General features: G+C 52.8%; 4 protein-coding genes across 4 annotated transcripts; 2 read left to right on the plus strand and 2 right to left on the minus strand.

Moving 5' to 3' along the window:
- Window positions 1-7176: 7176 nt before the first annotated feature.
- On the minus strand, window positions 7177-8070 carry PG998_003628 (uncharacterized protein; the record flags this gene model as incomplete). Its single annotated transcript, XM_066870446.1, has 4 exons — window positions 7177-7534; window positions 7634-7692; window positions 7780-7988; window positions 8058-8070. The coding sequence occupies 4 exons, from the start codon at window positions 8068-8070 to the stop codon at window positions 7177-7179; spliced, it is 639 nt and encodes a 212-aa protein (XP_066734196.1).
- An 852-nt stretch (window positions 8071-8922) lies between these two features.
- Window positions 8923-9572, minus strand: PG998_003629 (uncharacterized protein; the record flags this gene model as incomplete). Its single annotated transcript, XM_066870447.1, has 2 exons — window positions 8923-9463; window positions 9517-9572. The coding sequence occupies 2 exons, from the start codon at window positions 9570-9572 to the stop codon at window positions 8923-8925; spliced, it is 597 nt and encodes a 198-aa protein (XP_066734197.1).
- A 2815-nt stretch (window positions 9573-12387) lies between these two features.
- Window positions 12388-14397, plus strand: PG998_003630 (uncharacterized protein; the record flags this gene model as incomplete). Its single annotated transcript, XM_066870448.1, has 6 exons — window positions 12388-12515; window positions 12564-12811; window positions 12939-12986; window positions 13049-13217; window positions 13273-13979; window positions 14048-14397. 6 exons carry the CDS (start codon window positions 12388-12390, stop codon window positions 14395-14397), a joined length of 1650 nt encoding a protein of 549 aa, XP_066734198.1.
- A 1062-nt stretch (window positions 14398-15459) lies between these two features.
- PG998_003631 (mannan polymerase ii complex anp1 subunit) lies at window positions 15460-16995 on the plus strand (the record flags this gene model as incomplete). Its single annotated transcript, XM_066870449.1, has 4 exons — window positions 15460-16171; window positions 16223-16542; window positions 16598-16693; window positions 16744-16995. The coding sequence occupies 4 exons, from the start codon at window positions 15460-15462 to the stop codon at window positions 16993-16995; spliced, it is 1380 nt and encodes a 459-aa protein (XP_066734199.1).
- Between the last annotated feature and the right edge of the window lie 923 nt (window positions 16996-17918).

Consider the following 17918-nt stretch of genomic DNA (forward strand, 5'->3'; position numbering starts at 1 on the left):
GTGAATACTACCCAAATGACCCCCACTCATACAGACATGGCACCCGGAGCCAAGGGGGAACCCGATGTCTAACCGCACACGAGTAGTTGTGATAGGTTCCATGAGGACCGACTGGATCTAAGGTAACGGTTGACCCTTGTATACTCTGCACAGCACAGACCCGCCCGAATCCTAACCATTGCCAGCCCGCATTGCAGCATCGCAGTAGGCCTGCAGCGAGGTGGCATTTCACGGCATGGGCCTGCTTTTGGGGTCATGATGAGGCCGGGCTCTGTTCGTCCAAACACTCGCGTGCGCGCACGCAAACCGCCTTGCGACTCCGACGACCGAGAGAAAGCTGATTGTTGCCTCATAAGTGAGAGGAAGTAAAGGAAGTCCCACAGGACGGCAGTTCTCGGGGGCATACATAGGTTGAAAAGGAGATAGCCTTGTTGTTAGGTGACGGATTCCCGGTGCATGTACGACAACAAGTACATCAAACGACGCGAGTAAGAGACAGCAACGTTGAAGAGCAGCCAACAACGACACCATACACGACTGTGGTGCAGATGTGGGCTGACGACTGCTCTTTGCGCCCAGTGTTTATGTGCCTCAGATTTACTTGCATACATTGCGTACCTAGTAAATAGCAAGCAGGCAGCGAGCTCGCTTACATGGCGGTACATAGGCAAAGAAGTCCGAGAAGACGAAAGAGGCTGATGAAGCCGCACACGCCCGACAAGCAGGCTAGCTGGCTGACCGCTGACCGCCGCTGCAGAGAAGCGAAACCCCCATATATGATGATGATGATGATGGTGGTGGTGGTGATGATGCGGGAGTAATATTGCATCTTACGCATCGGTGGCCAGGTAAGATGCAGACAATGGTGTCTAAGTGTCTGCGCGTGCATGCGATATTGGCTTACTTGCCTGCCCTGCCCTGTCTTGTTGCCCCCAGGCTTCCCGATTTCCAACCCCCCCAGGCTTGGCGCCGAAGGATGGAATGATTGACAGTACATGCTCGCGTATCAACATCCCCGGGGCACATATGTGGGCGTGGCATGCTTCCTACGCCCTGCATGTCGTAAATTTCTGCCTGTTCGTGTGAATCAGGATGGGCATCGGTGGAATAAGGCAGTATGGTCCGGAGGGGGTCATTGATTGATCCAAATTATACTCATGCATGGTTGAGGTGCAGCCCGGTGCAGAGGACACAATTGACAAGAGAGGAAGACGGACGTGGCACAAGCTAAATGGTGATTGGCTGACCAGAATCTGCATCCGGCTACATGTGCGAGGACTATGCTCACTCAACAAGGATCGCGTTCTAGGATAGGCACGTCGTGCATAGCATATAGTCCATGCAGTCATGTCCGGGTACCATGACGACGTTTTCGTCTGGCGACAAACAATCGCCGCTGGCTTGCACCGCAGGTACAAGACAAAGCACGTATAGAAGAGACCCGGGTGCCAAGCGTGAAAGGGCGTGGCCCTTCGTGTGCATCTCAGACTCTTGAATTCTGGTAAATAGCTGGATAGATACAGAAGTCGACCACCACTGTTCCCCTGCGAGGTCCAAGCGAGAGAATGGGAGAAGTTTGGGCTCATCAACCCATGACCACCTAGTCCAACCCTTCCCAAGCTGATCTCCCCGCCTGCCATTCGAAGAGGCTGGGTAAGCAGGAAGTCAGTTGCGTCGCGCAGTAAGTTCTGCTGCGAGGGTGGCCATGTGCCCGCAGGGAAGGTGGGGGTCATGTAGGTAGCGAAGGTGCCGGCCAACGAGGAGGATGGGAAAGACAAGAAAAAGGAATTAAACACCCAAAGCGCCCATAGATCCTTGCTGGTATCAAAATGCTGTTCTGACGCTGATCCCAAAAACAATAAGACTCCGAACTTCCTAAACCAACCCCCATGAGTTGTCCATGCCGGTGCAACGAGCGTAAATTCATGATTCGCATAATCAATGGCGAGTAGTACAAGATGGTGTTATAAGTACATGAAGCTTTGCCGGGGGGTATCTTTCGAGTGATATGAGGATGGGCCAACCTGTGCAAGGGTGCCGAAAAGGAAATAGGGCAGATAAAAAGAAATGCCTTGTAGAACGCCCGCTTTCATAGAGTGCAGTAGACATGATGCAGGCAGAATCCTCAGCACGTACACGCGTCCACGGGGCGCTGGGGACACACGTGTATTGGGCCATGCTCTCAGCCTTGCATTGCGGGAGTTCCGGGCGAGGAAGAGCGCCACCCGGGCTTCATGTGGCGAATAGGAAGCAAAGAGAGACTTCCACCCAGCTCCCTCGGGGTAGTGAGCAGAGTGGCATCGACATGAATGAATCGTGATGTCGAGGCGGCATGTATAGCGAGGTTCTAGAAGCCGCCTCGTGGCTTGCCAATGGTCCAAGTAAGATATTGGTATGCTCTAGTTGGGGCACCGGTGGCAGGCGGAGCTTGCACCGCAATAGTCGTGGGTGCCGAAGTCGACGGCTTTGCAGCAGAAGGTGCAGCAGTGGTTGACCAGGGGCTGGTGCTCTTTGACGGCCATCTTGCTGAATTGTGGTATCAGTGAGTTTGGATCTACTCGTGTAAGTGTGTTGTGGGAGCTGTGGTGGGGCCGGTGTAGCGAGGCCGAGAGGAAAGCAAGAATGGGTTGAGTCGAGGTAGAGAGACGAGTGATGGTGGTTGATGTGATTCAGAGTCGACGGGAGTAAAGAGAGGTGAAGCGAAGGGGATGCCAGAGGTTTAAATAAGCCTTGAGGGTTTGGTGAGCTGTCACTGTCGCTTGAGACGGAGACGTGACGATCTCCTCTTGGGAAAAGCAGAAGCCCTTGGATGGGACCAACTTTATGTGTCGGAGCCAGCTGCATGATGAGAATGGCCCATGGGAAGACGCCATGGCCTCGTAGGCCCCCCAGCCTGGACCAGGGGGGGATGGAATTTTCAGAAAAACAGCCTCCCCCCCCGCTGTAGACAAAATCGTCCAAAGCCAAAATAACCAGACACCAGATAGTGGCCCAATTTCCTCGACCAAATGCATATGTACATACATCCGATACTTACATACGTACATGCATGCAACATGCCAGTCCATGCAAAGCGGTGTGGCACCTGTCGTCACGAGGTTTACGAGGTGAAAGGAGATCTGAGACTTGATGATCCGGGAATTGGCTCTCGAGTGAAGTTACTGGTCACTTTGTCACTTTGCTTGGGACAAGCAACAAACTCGATTGGATCAATATCGAATACAAACTTTACACATGCACCCAGCCCAACCTAGCATGGATCCAGGTTGTGTGGGACATGGGAGTGAGGAGACTTCTAGAGATACCCAGTGATTGCCGCAGGTACAGATGTACATACATCTCGACCGACAGACAGTAGATGCATAATGAAACTGCTTGGCTATAAGATAGCCATCTCGTGGTTGGAGCCGGTTGCAGCATATTACCACAAAACACATGCAGCGTCACCCTTGCGTGCGATGACTTGAGCCTCTGGACTGCGCAGCGCTAGCTACCCAAAAGTCAAGGCGCCAGCCAGCCCACAAGGCCAAACCCCTCCCTCCGAGAAATTTGCAAGTGCAAGCGGCAGCAGTGTGTGCGTTCCTGGATCCGGAGCGGCCAGTTGGTCCTGAGTCACATATACGTAGACAGCAGCAAGCGACAGCAGCGACAGTCGGATTGGTCGGCAAGAGCTGGACGGCAAACGGCCTGTCTGAAAGTCTGAAGGCGGTGTGTCGAGCGCGCAACCAAATTCCCATGCCTGCGAGGACAATACGGTGGTGCCTGGGTGCTTCTGACATGATTGCCGTAATTGAGTGATGACTGATGATACAGCACCGTCGCTGGTACAGTAGCACTGCTAAAGCAACCTTCGTTCGTTCGCTCGTTCGTCTTCTGCCGCCCACGTGGGGCCCGAAACGATGCTACAGTGGTGAGTGGGTAGTAGCATGTTCCTACCGAAGAACATTCGAAATCTTCCACCGCGCTTCTCTCGGGAGTATCGGCATTCTGCAACACCGCTGTGCTCGAGTGTGGTCTCATCCACCGGTGACCCTGCGTTAACGGTCTGGGGGATTGCTTAAAACGCAAGTTATTCTGCTCGTCAGTGTAGTGTGATTGGTCTGTTCCGTCGTCCAATCACCATGGTGTTCCTCTCAAGAGATCGTCATGTCTCTGGCAAACCAAGGTTGACCCTGTGTTATTCTTCACCGAACTGTTCCTTACTACTCAGGGGCTACAACCACATGGCTGGCAACGGAAGGAACCCGGCCAGCCTGATGAGGCAGGACCTACAATAGAGAAACAGCAACGGGAAGCGTAAAACCCACAAGCCTTCAGAGCCGCTCAAAGTGAGGCCATTTTGCTCCAAGATGGCCAGGCGATGCAAATTAATATCTGTGGGCGGCCAATATTGGCATGGAGATGTACGATCCACGGCACAGACTTGCAGCAGAGTGCATTGCATGCAGGTGTGATAGGTGCAATCATCCAACATGTCACAAAATCTCTTCTCTTGTCACACGGTTACTGGGTCTGCTAATACCGACCTGACCAAACCTCAATCTCCCGAACCACATGGGGGCTCCTGCAAGGACGGCAGGGCCGAAGAGACTTTTGTTCTCTCTCCAAGTCTCCCTCTTTTCCAAGCCAAGAATCAATCGGGTGCACCCAATGGAACTGCATAGTCGGGCATCATTTAGCGCCTCAGACGCCAGAAGCCCCGTCCCTCGCAGCGGAATACCTGCTCGTGCCCCTGCCCGCCCGCCAATGTGCGGAAGCTCGCGGTGCTCTCCGACTCTCCCCGGGTAACGAGACGTCATAATATGTGGTGCGCCGGCTGGCTGGCCCTGGCCCCCCCCATCGGCTCTGCTATTGACTTTACCAAGGGCATGGTTCTCATATTTCGTCCCGGGCATGGTAGTGCCTGTCATCAGCCTATGATCGGCGACGAAAACTTGCTGCCTGCCAACACCGTTGATCGCATACAATTTGACATGAAACACGGTGAAAGGTTATTTATCGCAAGCACACCCAGCTGCTCATTGGCCAGGGTTGGGTTCGAGCCGCACTGCATATACTCCATGTACATGATCTGCACGTCTTGTCGTGCTGCTTGCTGTATGAAATTGTACGCTCGCCGATCTCCTTGCATATCGGCATCTGGGTAATGCAGGGCAAGCTTTGCCCCTAGAGAGGATTAGTGTCCGTAGGTACAACCTTCACCAACGATGCACTGGTAAAAGTTATCAATGCATCACATACATGTCCGGATGGCTACCGGAGTCCAGATGTGATTGATACCCGGGGGCCACGCGGGATGGTTCCCGGCTGCGCCTCTTGTCCCGAGCAGGTGGGTTCAGCGACGACGAGTATGTTACTCTAGGTAGACGTATGATGGGGAAAGAAGCGCGTCTTCACCGGCCCCCTTCGCGACATCCGGAGCAGCGTATATCCCGGCTCCGCATCCTGTCAGTTCCTCCCCAAGTTCGCCCGATGTTTCAAAACAAGTGCAAATAGTGGCGCAGCCCGGGTTCTTTATGTCTTCTAGTGCTTTTTAAGGGTATCCACGTAGTCAATGTGAGGGTCCTCGGGCCAATACTGACAAGGATCTCAGACGCCCGCATCACTTCAAGAAAGTGTCGGCTCGACTTTAGACGATGCTAAATACTAGACATGGAAGGGAGGATCTGTCACTGTACCAGTGATGTACCATCTATAATACAGCCAGGGCTTCCACTGGCAGCTGCCATGCAGACACTGGCGCCGGCCTAATTAAGGGAGGAGATATATTGACGGCACAAAACAAAGGAGGTTCCTACCCAATCTTGTATGTACAAGTGCAATATGTGTCTTAGGCAGGTGGCTCGTCATTCCTCCGAGTTTCTAGTTTACAAATCGGTGGCGACAAGCAGCTCGTTTTCAGAAAGAACCAGTCTGCCGTTCGATCAGATTGATCCCCAGTGGTGATGCTGTCCTCGCATGAGTACAATGCTGCCCGGAAAGGCAACTCGACTAAAGGTACATACATACGTCTACACCCCCTTATCTGCATCACAACTCTCTCTTTGCGCCTGCAGGGCACCGTATGATTGTGTCATCCTGCATACATATCATGCGAACATCTGCATATATCTTATTGTACCAAACCTAGAAACAGGCGATCCCCCGCCTCTAATCAAGATCGGTCACAGGTCTTTCGACCTGGACCCTGAGGGGAAGATGCGTTGTTCGGTGGCTCTTCCCACCCCACCGGGAAGGGACGTCGTGTGGGTGGAGAGTAATGGAGGTCTTTCCCTCGTTCGGAAAGGGGAAAACGAGTGATTACACACTCACCCACACCCAAAATCATCGTCGTGTGGGGGAAGGGGGACCACATGAAGCTTGTCGCAGGGCCACCTCTCCGCTGTCGTGTCGCGCTCTGATAGGGTAGCTAGAGTGTAGTTATTTCTGGTCGTCTTTTGAAGTAGCCAAGGCATTATCTCTCCTTGCGCCACTACTGGCATTAACCTCTGGGCCCATGAGATCCATCGCGAATATCCCCACGAGAATCTGATGATAAGACAGATTTGTAATGGAACCCCCAGAGTAAGCACCCCAGGATCACTCTGTACGTAATGTATAAAGGCAATGTATGTTTGATTAACAATCTCGTGGTTGAGCACCGCTCCTTAATCGCCCCGGCTTGGTACTTTCAGGGCTCGTGGCGGTGCTCCGGGTAGGCTGTAGGATCCGAATCTGTAACGTCTACTCTGTGAAGCTAGTGAGTGGCGTAAAGGGGAATATATTCCAGACACTGGCAAGCTCCTAACTAGCAACCTACGATGGGCCAGGCTATCCCACCCATAACGGCAATTTCACCTCTCCACCAAAAGACCGAGTTTTCTATGACTCTAGCAGCTTTCTAAGACCAATCTATTTCTCGTTCTCAAAAATAGAATACAGAGTACCCACATAAGGGGCAACCTCTACTGCGAACTCGTCACCCTCATGCAAGTAAGAGGGGGCTTCTTTCCGTACCCTACTCCGGCTGGTGTACCCGTGAGGATGACGGTTCCCGGAGGTAACGTCGTACCCTGCGACAAGAAACTGACAAGCTTCGAGCAATTGAAGATTAAGTCACTGACAAGGCGGCAAGGTCAGCAAATCAGGCCTTCCCAGGCAGCTGCACTAAGCAGGGGGAGGGGGAGGCAGAGAGTCCTACTTCAGGCCGGAGTTCTGGGTAACCTCGCCGTTCTTTGAACCGCGGATGGTGAAGGTGCTTGGGTCCTTGACGACAGCCGACGATACAATGGTCGGTCCGATGGGGCACGAGCCGTCGAAGCCTTTCGAGTAGCAGGCCTGCGACTGGGCCAGCTGGGCCTTTCGGCTTGACACGTCGTTGGACGCCGTGTAACCAAGAACATAGCTCAGAGCATCAGCCTCGCTCACGTTCTTGCAGGTCTTGCCGATGACGATAGCCAGCTCCGATTCGTAGTCGGCGCAATCGTCAGCCTGCGTGTGCTTGGGGATCACAGTGGGCACCGGCCAGGGGTCAGCTAGCGCCGTTGCGGGTTTCCTAGAATGAAGCGAAAGCTTGTTGTCAGAAAAACATGTGCTTCTGCTGCAGGGTGGTGGCGTGGTGGCCTTTCTCCGTCTCTCTCGCCGTCTCCCTTACATGAACATCATCGGCACGTCTGGAAGCTGCATGTTTGCTTCTTTCGCATGATTCACATACTGCAGTATGCACACCCGTCAGCAGGGATCCCGCAGAAACCAAGGCCGCCAACCTACGTTTAGCCCTATGCAGCGAATGGAACCGACTTCCGACGCGGCCAGGGGCGACAGGATGCGGGCAATGGTCTCGGTCCTGTCGGTTAGAGACCCCGGGCTCAAGGCCGAATCGCCGCTGAACACCTTGACCTGCACCTCCTCGCCGTTGCGCACGGCCTTGCCAACATCGATGTTGCTGTCGATAGGCTGGCCGATCAGGACCTCTCCCTCTTTCCCCTTTGGGGCAAACCGAACGAGTCCTAGGCGAGGTTCTTTAGTCTCGTGCTTCCCCCTACCAGCTGATGAATGATTGGGCAGGCAGGGCTTACTTTCAAAGGACATATCGACTGTGATTGGCGTCGTCTGACTCCTGGCTTGTCTGAGCAATGGCGAGGGTGTTATCCAAAAGAGCTATGCGTTGGGGCTTGCTGGCGATGTTATGAACAACAGCACCTTCCGGTCTAAATCCGAAGGGGGGACAAGACGGACCGAGCCACGGCAAATGTCGGAAGTTTCTTTTATGCCGGGCACAGTCGAGTGGGGAGAGGCTGAAGACGGTCTCTAACCAACCCCGGAAACAAAACCGGGACTCTGCAATCCACCGAAACTGCAAGCAGTAGGCAGGTATGGTATGTATGTATTGGATAATTGACTGGCGACTGGGGAGGAGCGAGGTTGGCAGTTGGAGGGAGAGGTTGGGGATTTCCTGAGATCTACCCCCGCACTCCTCCTATCCTTTATACACCCGTCTCGATCACTTCAATTGCATGCTGTACATAACTGTAACGCAAGGGCACGGGCTTGGCCAGACCGGACATCCGACTGCCGCTAAGACTGCCAGCACTCCGGGCTTACTTGTCGCCCGGCAATACTAACTTTGCCGTAGTCATCCCTTGGGCTCATGCGGCATGACAGAACAAATCATTTACACCTCTCTCGCGATCACGTCGAGTATCGGTTCCAGACCGGCGTCGATAACCATGCCAAGTGAGCTTTTTCTTGCGCCTTGACTTTTTGGATTTTAGAAAACCCGAGGATGACTAGAGGGCGATTATCTCGCACGCCCGTCGCCCTCCAGTCGGTAATAAGTAAACCATCCTGTGCTGCTTTGGGCCCATGCCGTGTCAGCCAGTAACATCGGCTCAGTAAGTTTCGTCGTCGTTATCACCTTCTGAAAAGACCAGCCTTGTGTCCTTAGCTACGGCGATCCTGCACCTTTAGGTCCTTGTCCAAAATAGCCAAGGTGATCTTTCTCCTGCGCCGCGTCTTACTCTGGCGGACGTCAGATGTACCCAGGCCGCAGGCCAGTTCCTCATGAGACTGCCGGTCTTGCATGTAGTGCTCGACGGATGAGGGGACGGACCTCGGTCTCATTTCTCTTCTGTCAGCCGGACCGAGGAACTGTCCAGTATCACCACCAGGCTGGCCGCCGTTGCCAAACGAGACTGGGTCGGAATTGGCAATGTCCGAGTGAACGAGGGGCATGTTGTCAGGGGCTACATACGCGGAGGAGTGCGACGCAGCCTGTGCGTGCGCAGTCCCCGGCGAATGACAGACACATGACTGGTAGCCACGAGGATGTGTGCAGACATTCTCCTGGTTGTTCTGGTCTGAAGGCCACGAGGCCGTCAATGCGATACCAGCAGGCTCGCCAGCAAAGGAAACATCTGGGTCGTAGGCATTGGTACCAGCCACCTTTGGTACGAACGACCAGTCTTCGTAAGTCAGACGGGGACTTTGTTTCCATTAGTGTTTGAGCTTCTTATGTTTATGAAGTGAGGTGCTAACTTAGATTGGCTGTTTTGAGAGGGTGACCAGCCCGATGCCCAACCTCTTGAGTCCATTGCAGCTGCTTATGAGTCGAAATGTTGATGGTGTACAGGGCATACAGATATCATCGAATGATATAGCAAAAGCGACAGAAGAAAGCGAAACCAAATCGCGTCAATTCCTCTTGGAGAAGCTCTGCCCCCATAGACGCTCTAAGATAATGGATCGGACTAAACGCTGCATGTAGCTTGGTAAGACGCGACCAGTTCGCGCTGGGATAGGAATGTCGACAGATAACATATATGGGATCAACCCATATAACGAATGGCAGAGTTACACGCCGTACTAAAACAACCGACGAGGTCGGCAGAGCAGACAATGAATGGAAGACAGGAATATAACAAATGATAACGGAGCAATTCCTCAACGTCAACACCACATGAGCGAGCCACGGCTATATATCACTTTCCCATGACGTTTCCGAATAAAGAAAGATGCATACTTGCGAAAGGACCCTATAGACAGACGATTGCCTGACCTGTGATATCAGGCGATTTCTCGGAAAATGAATGCAACGGAAATGTACCACCTGCATTGTGATACCCTATGAGATTTTCGGTCAGATACCCCATGCACGTTATCCAGAAGCTATTGCGTTGCCTAAGATGTCGAGATTCTGCCTGCGCATACAATGTCCACGGTGACCCTGTGAAGCTTGGCCACCTATATTTGCAACAGCCCGAGATTTCTTTCTGAAAGCCGCGTTGTCATGCTGTTCAACTCGGGCCCCCAATATGCAAGGTACTGTGTATGGTATGATTACACAAATAGCCGCTACAATGCAGACGATTGCAGACTGTCCTGTTTGCGATAGATAGTTTCTGTGTTGCTATTGCTTGTGCATACGGTAGAGACTGGGGGAGAGGAAGGGTTCCTAGGCAAACGTTCTCGTATTGACCTCAAGCTTCTTGAAGCCTCGGCATTGCTTCAGTTAATCGTCATGGGCTTGCATGGGGCTTGCAGCAATCAAATCAAATCCCTGTGAGCTTCGAGATAGCTGCAACGTAAAGACTCAGGCTGAAGCAATCAACTATCAGCGTTGTAGTCAATGAGGGAAACTGGTTACCAGTCCGAGGCCAACGGGCGTGCCGAAATAACGTACATGCTTACCTGCATGCAGGCAGTTAACCTGTTCACTCAATTGGCCCTGAAGCCATGCCTTGCTTCTTTCAACTTGTCAGCCTGCTCACTCAAGACCCATAGCAATGTGTAGTATCACACAGGCTCGCTGATTAGCCATCAGCAAGCAAGAGGCCTCCATTGCCATGGGTCTCGTGGTCCGCAATGGTATCCCCAAGATTATAGAAGCTAGAGAAACAAGGCTCAGTCTAATGCGGGCTGACAGATGCTGTAACCCATTGCAACGCGGTATATGCCTTCAGTATCACTGGGAGAAGTCGTTCCTTGCAGCTTAGGTCATTGACTTGGCTTTGAAGAAGGCAACCGATTTTGTTCACAACTTCGGCGAAGCCGCTTCCAGATTGCATTGCATCATGACGCGGCATCGCGTACGTTTCGAAGCGATGATGTTTATCGAACCCCGCCATCTCGAGCGCCAGCTACATGATGCGAAAGGTGCAAGTAGAGGTGCTCTCGGTTGACAAGGCTACCGCATCAACATGGAAGCCAGGACAAACGTTATGGCTATACGGTATTCCGAGTGTATGATGGTTGGAGGGTCGAATATCGTGTCGTACAGAGCTGACCACTCAAAGGTGCTTCTCAGAAGAAAGGCGAGCCAGTCATGCATCTGGGCGGAGATTTTCCGTACTCCAGCAAGCATGCAGACCAGACGCAAGTCTCAGCCCTAGGCAGCACTTCTCTGCCGCCGGAGGGGCTGCATTTGCTGTCATCGAACGGGCTGTCTTGACGGCGCGTAGCATCGCGAGCTCTTCTAGGGGACGGGTGGTCTTCGTCCAGCCAGGCTCGATGCCCAGGTGCTTCCCATCCACATATTCGTCTGCTCTCTTGTCTAGGATTCTGGATATGATGGCGGCGGTGGTGGCCATCTGGTTCACGCTCCTCCCATCTTCAAAGGTCGGTGCCCCTACGGCTGTGACAGCCATGAAGCGGCAGGTCCCTTGTTACCGGCATAGTTCAGGTTCTGGGAGTCTTAACTGTCCCTAATCGCATTGATGAAAGTCCATCTCGATCGAGCGGAACAGTCATGACTCCAGGAGCGGCGGGATGGCTGGCAATGGAATAATTCGACGATTCTGGAATAGCTAGCAATAGCCAAAGTTAGCAGACACCTCCGCATTCACAAATGTGGTGCATGCCTAGGCAGTATCTGTACCTTATTAGCGAAGGTTGCTAGTTACATTGAGAATCTATGGGAATCTCTTTAGCAGCTGAACATGGAATGGCCAATAAAACCGGGGCATCCGATGCGAATGCGAGCTCACCTTCATCTCACCACCGACTTACTACGCATCGACAGATGCCCGACACCCACTCGGAATGGCCCTATGCCTGGATCTGACCAGACGGCGGTCGGCAAAGGCCCAACCTGGTTGGCCGATCTCACATCTGCTCTGTGTCCTCGCTAATCCTCAAGCAAAGTTAGCCAGGACGAAGACTTTAGCCCTTAGCCTCTACCACCGCATGGCGTGAGCGATGCAACCTGCCACCCCTGCGGCCATCGCGTCTGGATCTTTAATTATGATATCGAGCAATAAGCATCGCACTCGTAAACTCATCCAAGTGTATCCATCAAACTTGCTTGTATAAAGCCGTGCCATAAGCGCAACCCACCTCGCTCTCCCAATCTAGGAGTGCTGGCTATCTTCTTTCTATACGCTTACCTGCTCACAACGACCAACCTTAGAAATGGCAGCCATCGAGAAATCCGAGGACATACCTGTGGCAGAAGACGATGTTCAAAGCGCCCATGGCAATGATGGTGAAGGCACCCAGTCCGAAATGCCAAAGTTTCGCTTCATGATCCTGGCTCTTGGGTGAGTAACGGCATAAGTGACGGGAACCGTTTCTGATGATGTGAATAGTGTCTGCCTCGGGCTCTTTCTATCTTACATAGACACCTCGATAGTTGCCACGAGCCTGTTCTCGATCGGCAGTGAATTCGACGACTTGGAACGGGTCAACTGGGTAGCAATCTCGTATACTCTTGCTTACATGGGATGTGCTGTTGTCTTTGCCAGAATCTCGGATGTTATTGGTCGGCGAGACGCGTTTATAGCTGCGTACATCGTATTCTTCGCCTTCTCCATTGGATGTGGCTTTGCGCAGAACTGTAAGTCACGCCCCTCCCCGCCCCTTTCAGTCTCGATGGCCCCCTATCCAGCTCTTCCCATGGAACAAAATAAAATCCCACTGCAGCTCCATTATGATGCTGCGCTAACCAGCTGAGCTGTTCGCAGTGAACCAATTAATCGCTTGCCGAGCGCTGCAAGGAGTCGGAGGCAGTGGTACGTATCCTAGTTCTCCTTTGTGGCCTGTCACTCTGAGCAGACAGCTAAATCTACCGCAGGTTTATACTCACTCACCTTGGTCATTCTACTCGAAGTTAGCCCGGATAGGTTCCGATCAAGTTTAGGAAGCATCATTGGGACCGTCATAGCCATCGGGGGCGTCCTGGGCCCCGTTCTTGGCGGCATCCTCACCCATTACGCTACCTGGCGTTGGGTCTTCTGGATCAAGTAGGTTCTTCGCGCGGTATCGCATCTGAACTCCAGCTGAGAAACTCTCTGACAGTGGCCCCATCGGCGCCGTGTCCATGGCACTGTTTTATTGCGCATGGCCCAAAGCCGAGTTTCTTCCCGATCTTGAACGAAAAAAATGGAGCGAACTGGACTACCCCGGGTCGCTTCTCCTCGTTGCCGCCGCTACTCTCGTTGTTTTCCCCTTTCAGAATGCTGGGAGTGCCAGAAACGTCTGGGGCCAAGCTATCTTCCTGGCGCCCCTCTTGGTGGGTGTAGTTTGCTGGGTTGCGTTGATTGTGTGGACAGCGTTCGCGGACCGAAAATGGGGTGACAAGCTTGCAGCAGCCATCCCGATGCGATTGATGAGGCAAAGGGTGTATACCGCAACCATTTTCAACACTGCCGTCCTCGGCTTTGCGTTTATCATGCTTGTGTATACATTCCCGCTGAGGTTGCAAGTCGTCGACGGCAAAGACGCTCTGACAGCTGGACTCATGCTCTTGCCCCTCTTGGGCGCGAGTGCCGTGGGTTCTGTGGTTGCAGGGGCAGTCAACAGCAAACAGGACTGGTTTTGTGAGACGCTCGTGGTTTCTAGCAGTCTTATAGTTATTGGGAGTGGCTTGTTGTCCACACAATCCGACTCTGTCGATGTCGAGCACAAGGCCCTGGGCTTTCTGGTCCTCGTAGGCTTTGGATTTGGCATGTCTGCTGCCAGTGCCACGATGATCACAAGTATGCGAGCAGCTATTCGAGATGAAGGTATGTGGAGCTGGCTGGATCCGTTAGACGATATGCCCACGAACCATACTGACCTTCTTCATTTTCAGCACCGGCCCAGGGCATACTATCCCAAGTCCGCATCCTGGGTGGTAGTTTGGGTATTGCCGCCTCTTCGGCTATTCTGGCACGTCATCTCGTAGGCATCGTTGACCCTAGGCAGCTGGCCTCGATCGAGCACCACCCAGAGGACTTCACCATTGAGCAGCTGCAAGCCATCCGGAGGGCGTACTCGGATGCCTTCAATGAAGATATGCACGTATGCGCTATCGTCAGTGCCGTCGGCGTGGTTCTCGCCTGCGCCATCTGGACCCGCAAGCGACAGTCGATGGCTGAGTCGCGGAAGCAAAGTTTGGTCGAGGAAGTTGAGAGGAGAAGGGCGATAAACGCGGTGGCATGAAAAGGGCCAAGCGTCATAGAAAAGCTTTATTGCATTTATCTGCATTTCCTCTACATTCCAATACATCAAGACGATATCCGAAGAACTAGTCTATCCGAGGTTCTCCAGAATCTCTCGTACATGTGCTTAGTAAGCCCCTCCGTCACCAAGTCCCTGATACACCTCAACAGCACATATAACTTCACTGTCGAATAACACATGCATGCACTTGGGTATGCCCTCTACAAGAATGCAATACTGGCAGTCTCGCCCCGGCAGGTTGAAGGACATGGCTTGATGGGCAGGCGGGCATCAAGGGAGGAGGTGTTAACACCATTTTAGCCCCTACTAAGCAAGTATGTACTTACCTAAGGCCCTTCTGGTCCCGCAGACTCAGCGCCGTTCCTGATTGGCCGGATGCCACCAGTCTGCAATGCCAGCCAGCCCAGCTCAGCGCCGCCCACACTCCCCCCCCTGCTCCATCTCCAATTAAACTAAAGAGGTCGTATTTTGACAGTTCGGATACCGTAGTATCTGTTTTTTGTACTTCCTAAACGAACTGTGTCCCGGGCCTTTGCGATCTCACGTCCCAGCACCACTTTACTTCTCTTCTGTCCTTTGTATTCTTGTGTCTAAACCATTCAATGTTGTCCTACCTTGTGCAGTATAGGGATCTGTGATTGATTAACTGTCCTGGCCCATACTTCCTTCCGGACCCAAGTTGATGTGTTGTCTTTAAGCCCCTTAATTGCCCCGGCGACCCTGTGTCGTCTATTACTTTACTTGCGCGGTTGAGCATCATTGCCAGCCAGCCACGGGTCTTCGATTTCGCACCGACCGCACCGCTTCTGTAGACGCTGGACTACGACCCAAACACCCCCTTGCGCACCGCGTCATTGCCGGCCTCGCGCTGACCACCTTCGTTGAATGCTCCCCTCGTATGCAGGATCTCCGGGCAAGAAGATGATGTCCCGGCATCATTCAGGAGCCTATGCCAATGGGTATCCTCGACCGAACACGTTCGAAATCTCTCCCCACAGGTTCGTCCGACAACATCCGAACTGCGCGAAAGCATGAATCTCAATGGCTAACTCGGCCCTTTGCGCTTCTAGATTCCAGCCACGAGCCTCGACGCCTGCAACCCGCCGAAGACGGAAACTGCTTGTCCGAGTTGCGATAGCGATTGTTGTGGCAGGTTTATTTGCGTGCTTTGTGTGGCCCGGCACTGCGAGCTTCGTCTCCATCTTTTCGTTAGGCCTCCTGAGTTCCGACACCGACGGACTGCTAGACACCGTGCGCTACTACGATCTGTCCAACGTCCAAGGGACCGCAAGAGGGTGGGAGAGGGAAGAGCGCATTCTGCTATGCGTACCACTTCGAGACGCCGAACCGCATTTGCAGATGATGTTTTCTCACTTGCGCAACCTAACTTACCCCCACCATCTGATCGACCTCGCCTTTCTCGTCTCTGACTCCAAAGATCGCACCCTAGATGTTCTTATCGAAAGGCTCGAAGATCAACAAGCCGACGAAGACCCGAAGCAGCCTTACGGAGAGATCTCTATTATTGAAAAGGACTTTGGACAGAAGGTGAACCAGGATGTCGAAAGTCGCCACGGTTTCGCTGCCCAAGCCAGCAGAAGAAAGCTCATGGCTCAAGCGAGAAACTGGCTACTCAGTGCTACCCTTCGCCCCTACCATTCATGGGTTTATTGGCGAGACGTGGATGTGGAAACGGCCCCTTTCACCATTCTCGAGGACCTAATGCGCCACAACAAGGATATCATTGTGCCAAGTGAGTAATAGGTAGCTCTATTGCTCGTACGCTATTTTAACCTATCCGCAGATGTTTGGCGACCACTTCCCGACTGGCTCGGTGGCGAGCAGCCCTATGATCTCAACTCATGGCAGGAGTCGGAGACGGCCCTGACTCTGGCTGACACCCTCGACGAGGATGCTGTTATTGTGGAAGGATACGCCGAGTATGCGACGTGGCGACCTCATCTCGCATACTTGCGAGATCCTTATGGCGACCCCGACATGGAAATGGAGATCGACGGTGTAGGCGGTGTCAGTATCCTGGCAAAAGCAAAGGTTTTCCGATCAGGTTGCCACTTCCCTGCGTTCAGCTTCGAGAAGCACGCTGAAACCGAAGGTTTTGGGAAGGTTGGTGCAATCATCCCCCGGACTTCTCTTCGTGGACCAAACTAACTGAATATAGATGGCCAAACGAATGGGATATTCAGTTGTAGGACTTCCGCACTACGTCATCTGGCATCTTTACGAACCAAGCGTCGACGACATCAAGCACATGGAGGTAATATGCCCCGTGATCTCTTTTGATTAAACTCTCTCTAACTGTCATAGGAAATGGAAAAGGAACGCGTGGCTAAAGAGGCGGAGGAGAAAGAAAAGGCTGAGAAGGAGAAGAAGATCAAGGAGCAATTTAGCGACACCAACAGCCAATGGGAAAAGGACAAGACCGAGATCCAAAACCTCGCAAAAGAGGAGTCCAAGAAGGAAGCCAAGGCTGGCGGCGACGCCGAAAAGCCGGACAGCAAAAACACCAAGAAGGAAAGCAGTGGCACAAAAGACGAGGCCAAGAAGGCAGAGTCATGATGATGGTAGGCCTTGAGCCCGCAAAGAAACCAACAAAAGCCAAGCCGTCGTCGAAGTCGTCAGAGCTTGGAGGTCCTCACGGGTCCATGGCAAACCCAGTCACGCAACGTTCTGTCTGCGCTGGATGCCGATGGCATAGGGGTTCGAACCGCATGCAGCAGTCTCATGCAAACCAAGTACCTGGAATTTCTTGGGCGCCGTCGATGGCTGTCACTGCAGAGTATCAGAGGCTGCGCGAGGAGTTAGACGACTTGCAGGTTTTACACATGCTCCCAAGGTCATGCGGTCGCTTTGCAATGACTTGGCGGCATTTGGCCATTCGGGTGTCTCATGTATAGTTGGTCCTGGGTGACGTCACGATACTCATTATGCCAGGCCATCATTCTATAAGAATAGATCGATCAATCCCAATGAGCAAACGAACCAGCATGATGATACTTGAGTACACAAACTGTAGTACTGTATAGCATAAGGCGAGGGAAAGGGGGCAAAAAGTAGCACGAAGCATGCATGTAACCTAAACTTAGGCAACATATGTAGCTACAGTAGTGGAGGTGCCGTACCAAGTCCAAATCCCCAGGGGACCTACCACCTGCAGGCCAAGATCCAGCGCTTCAGCTCCAACAGTAGGCCAAAGTGGCATCTTCGGGAAAACGCACACCTCCTCCGCGAAACGCTACGTACTAGCCGTACTAGGGACGAGACCCAGCGACATCTATTTGGCAGGGGATCTCACGTATCCTGGTAGCTCATATTGTTCAAAGCTTCAATTGAAGTCCTGCTTGCTCTGATCGACGTGTCAAGAGCCTCTTAACCTGGTGCCTGGGGAGACCACATTCTTCTCCAGTTTCTTTCTGTTCACTTTGCATGTTGTACTTACTTACCTAATTCTTGCGTATCTGACATTGGAGTCCTCCGTCCTA

This window comes from Apiospora kogelbergensis (assembly GCF_038363985.1).
Source record: "Apiospora kogelbergensis strain CBS 113332 chromosome Unknown utg000002l_segment0_segment0, whole genome shotgun sequence".
NCBI classification, from domain to species: Eukaryota; Fungi; Ascomycota; class Sordariomycetes; order Amphisphaeriales; family Apiosporaceae; genus Apiospora; species Apiospora kogelbergensis.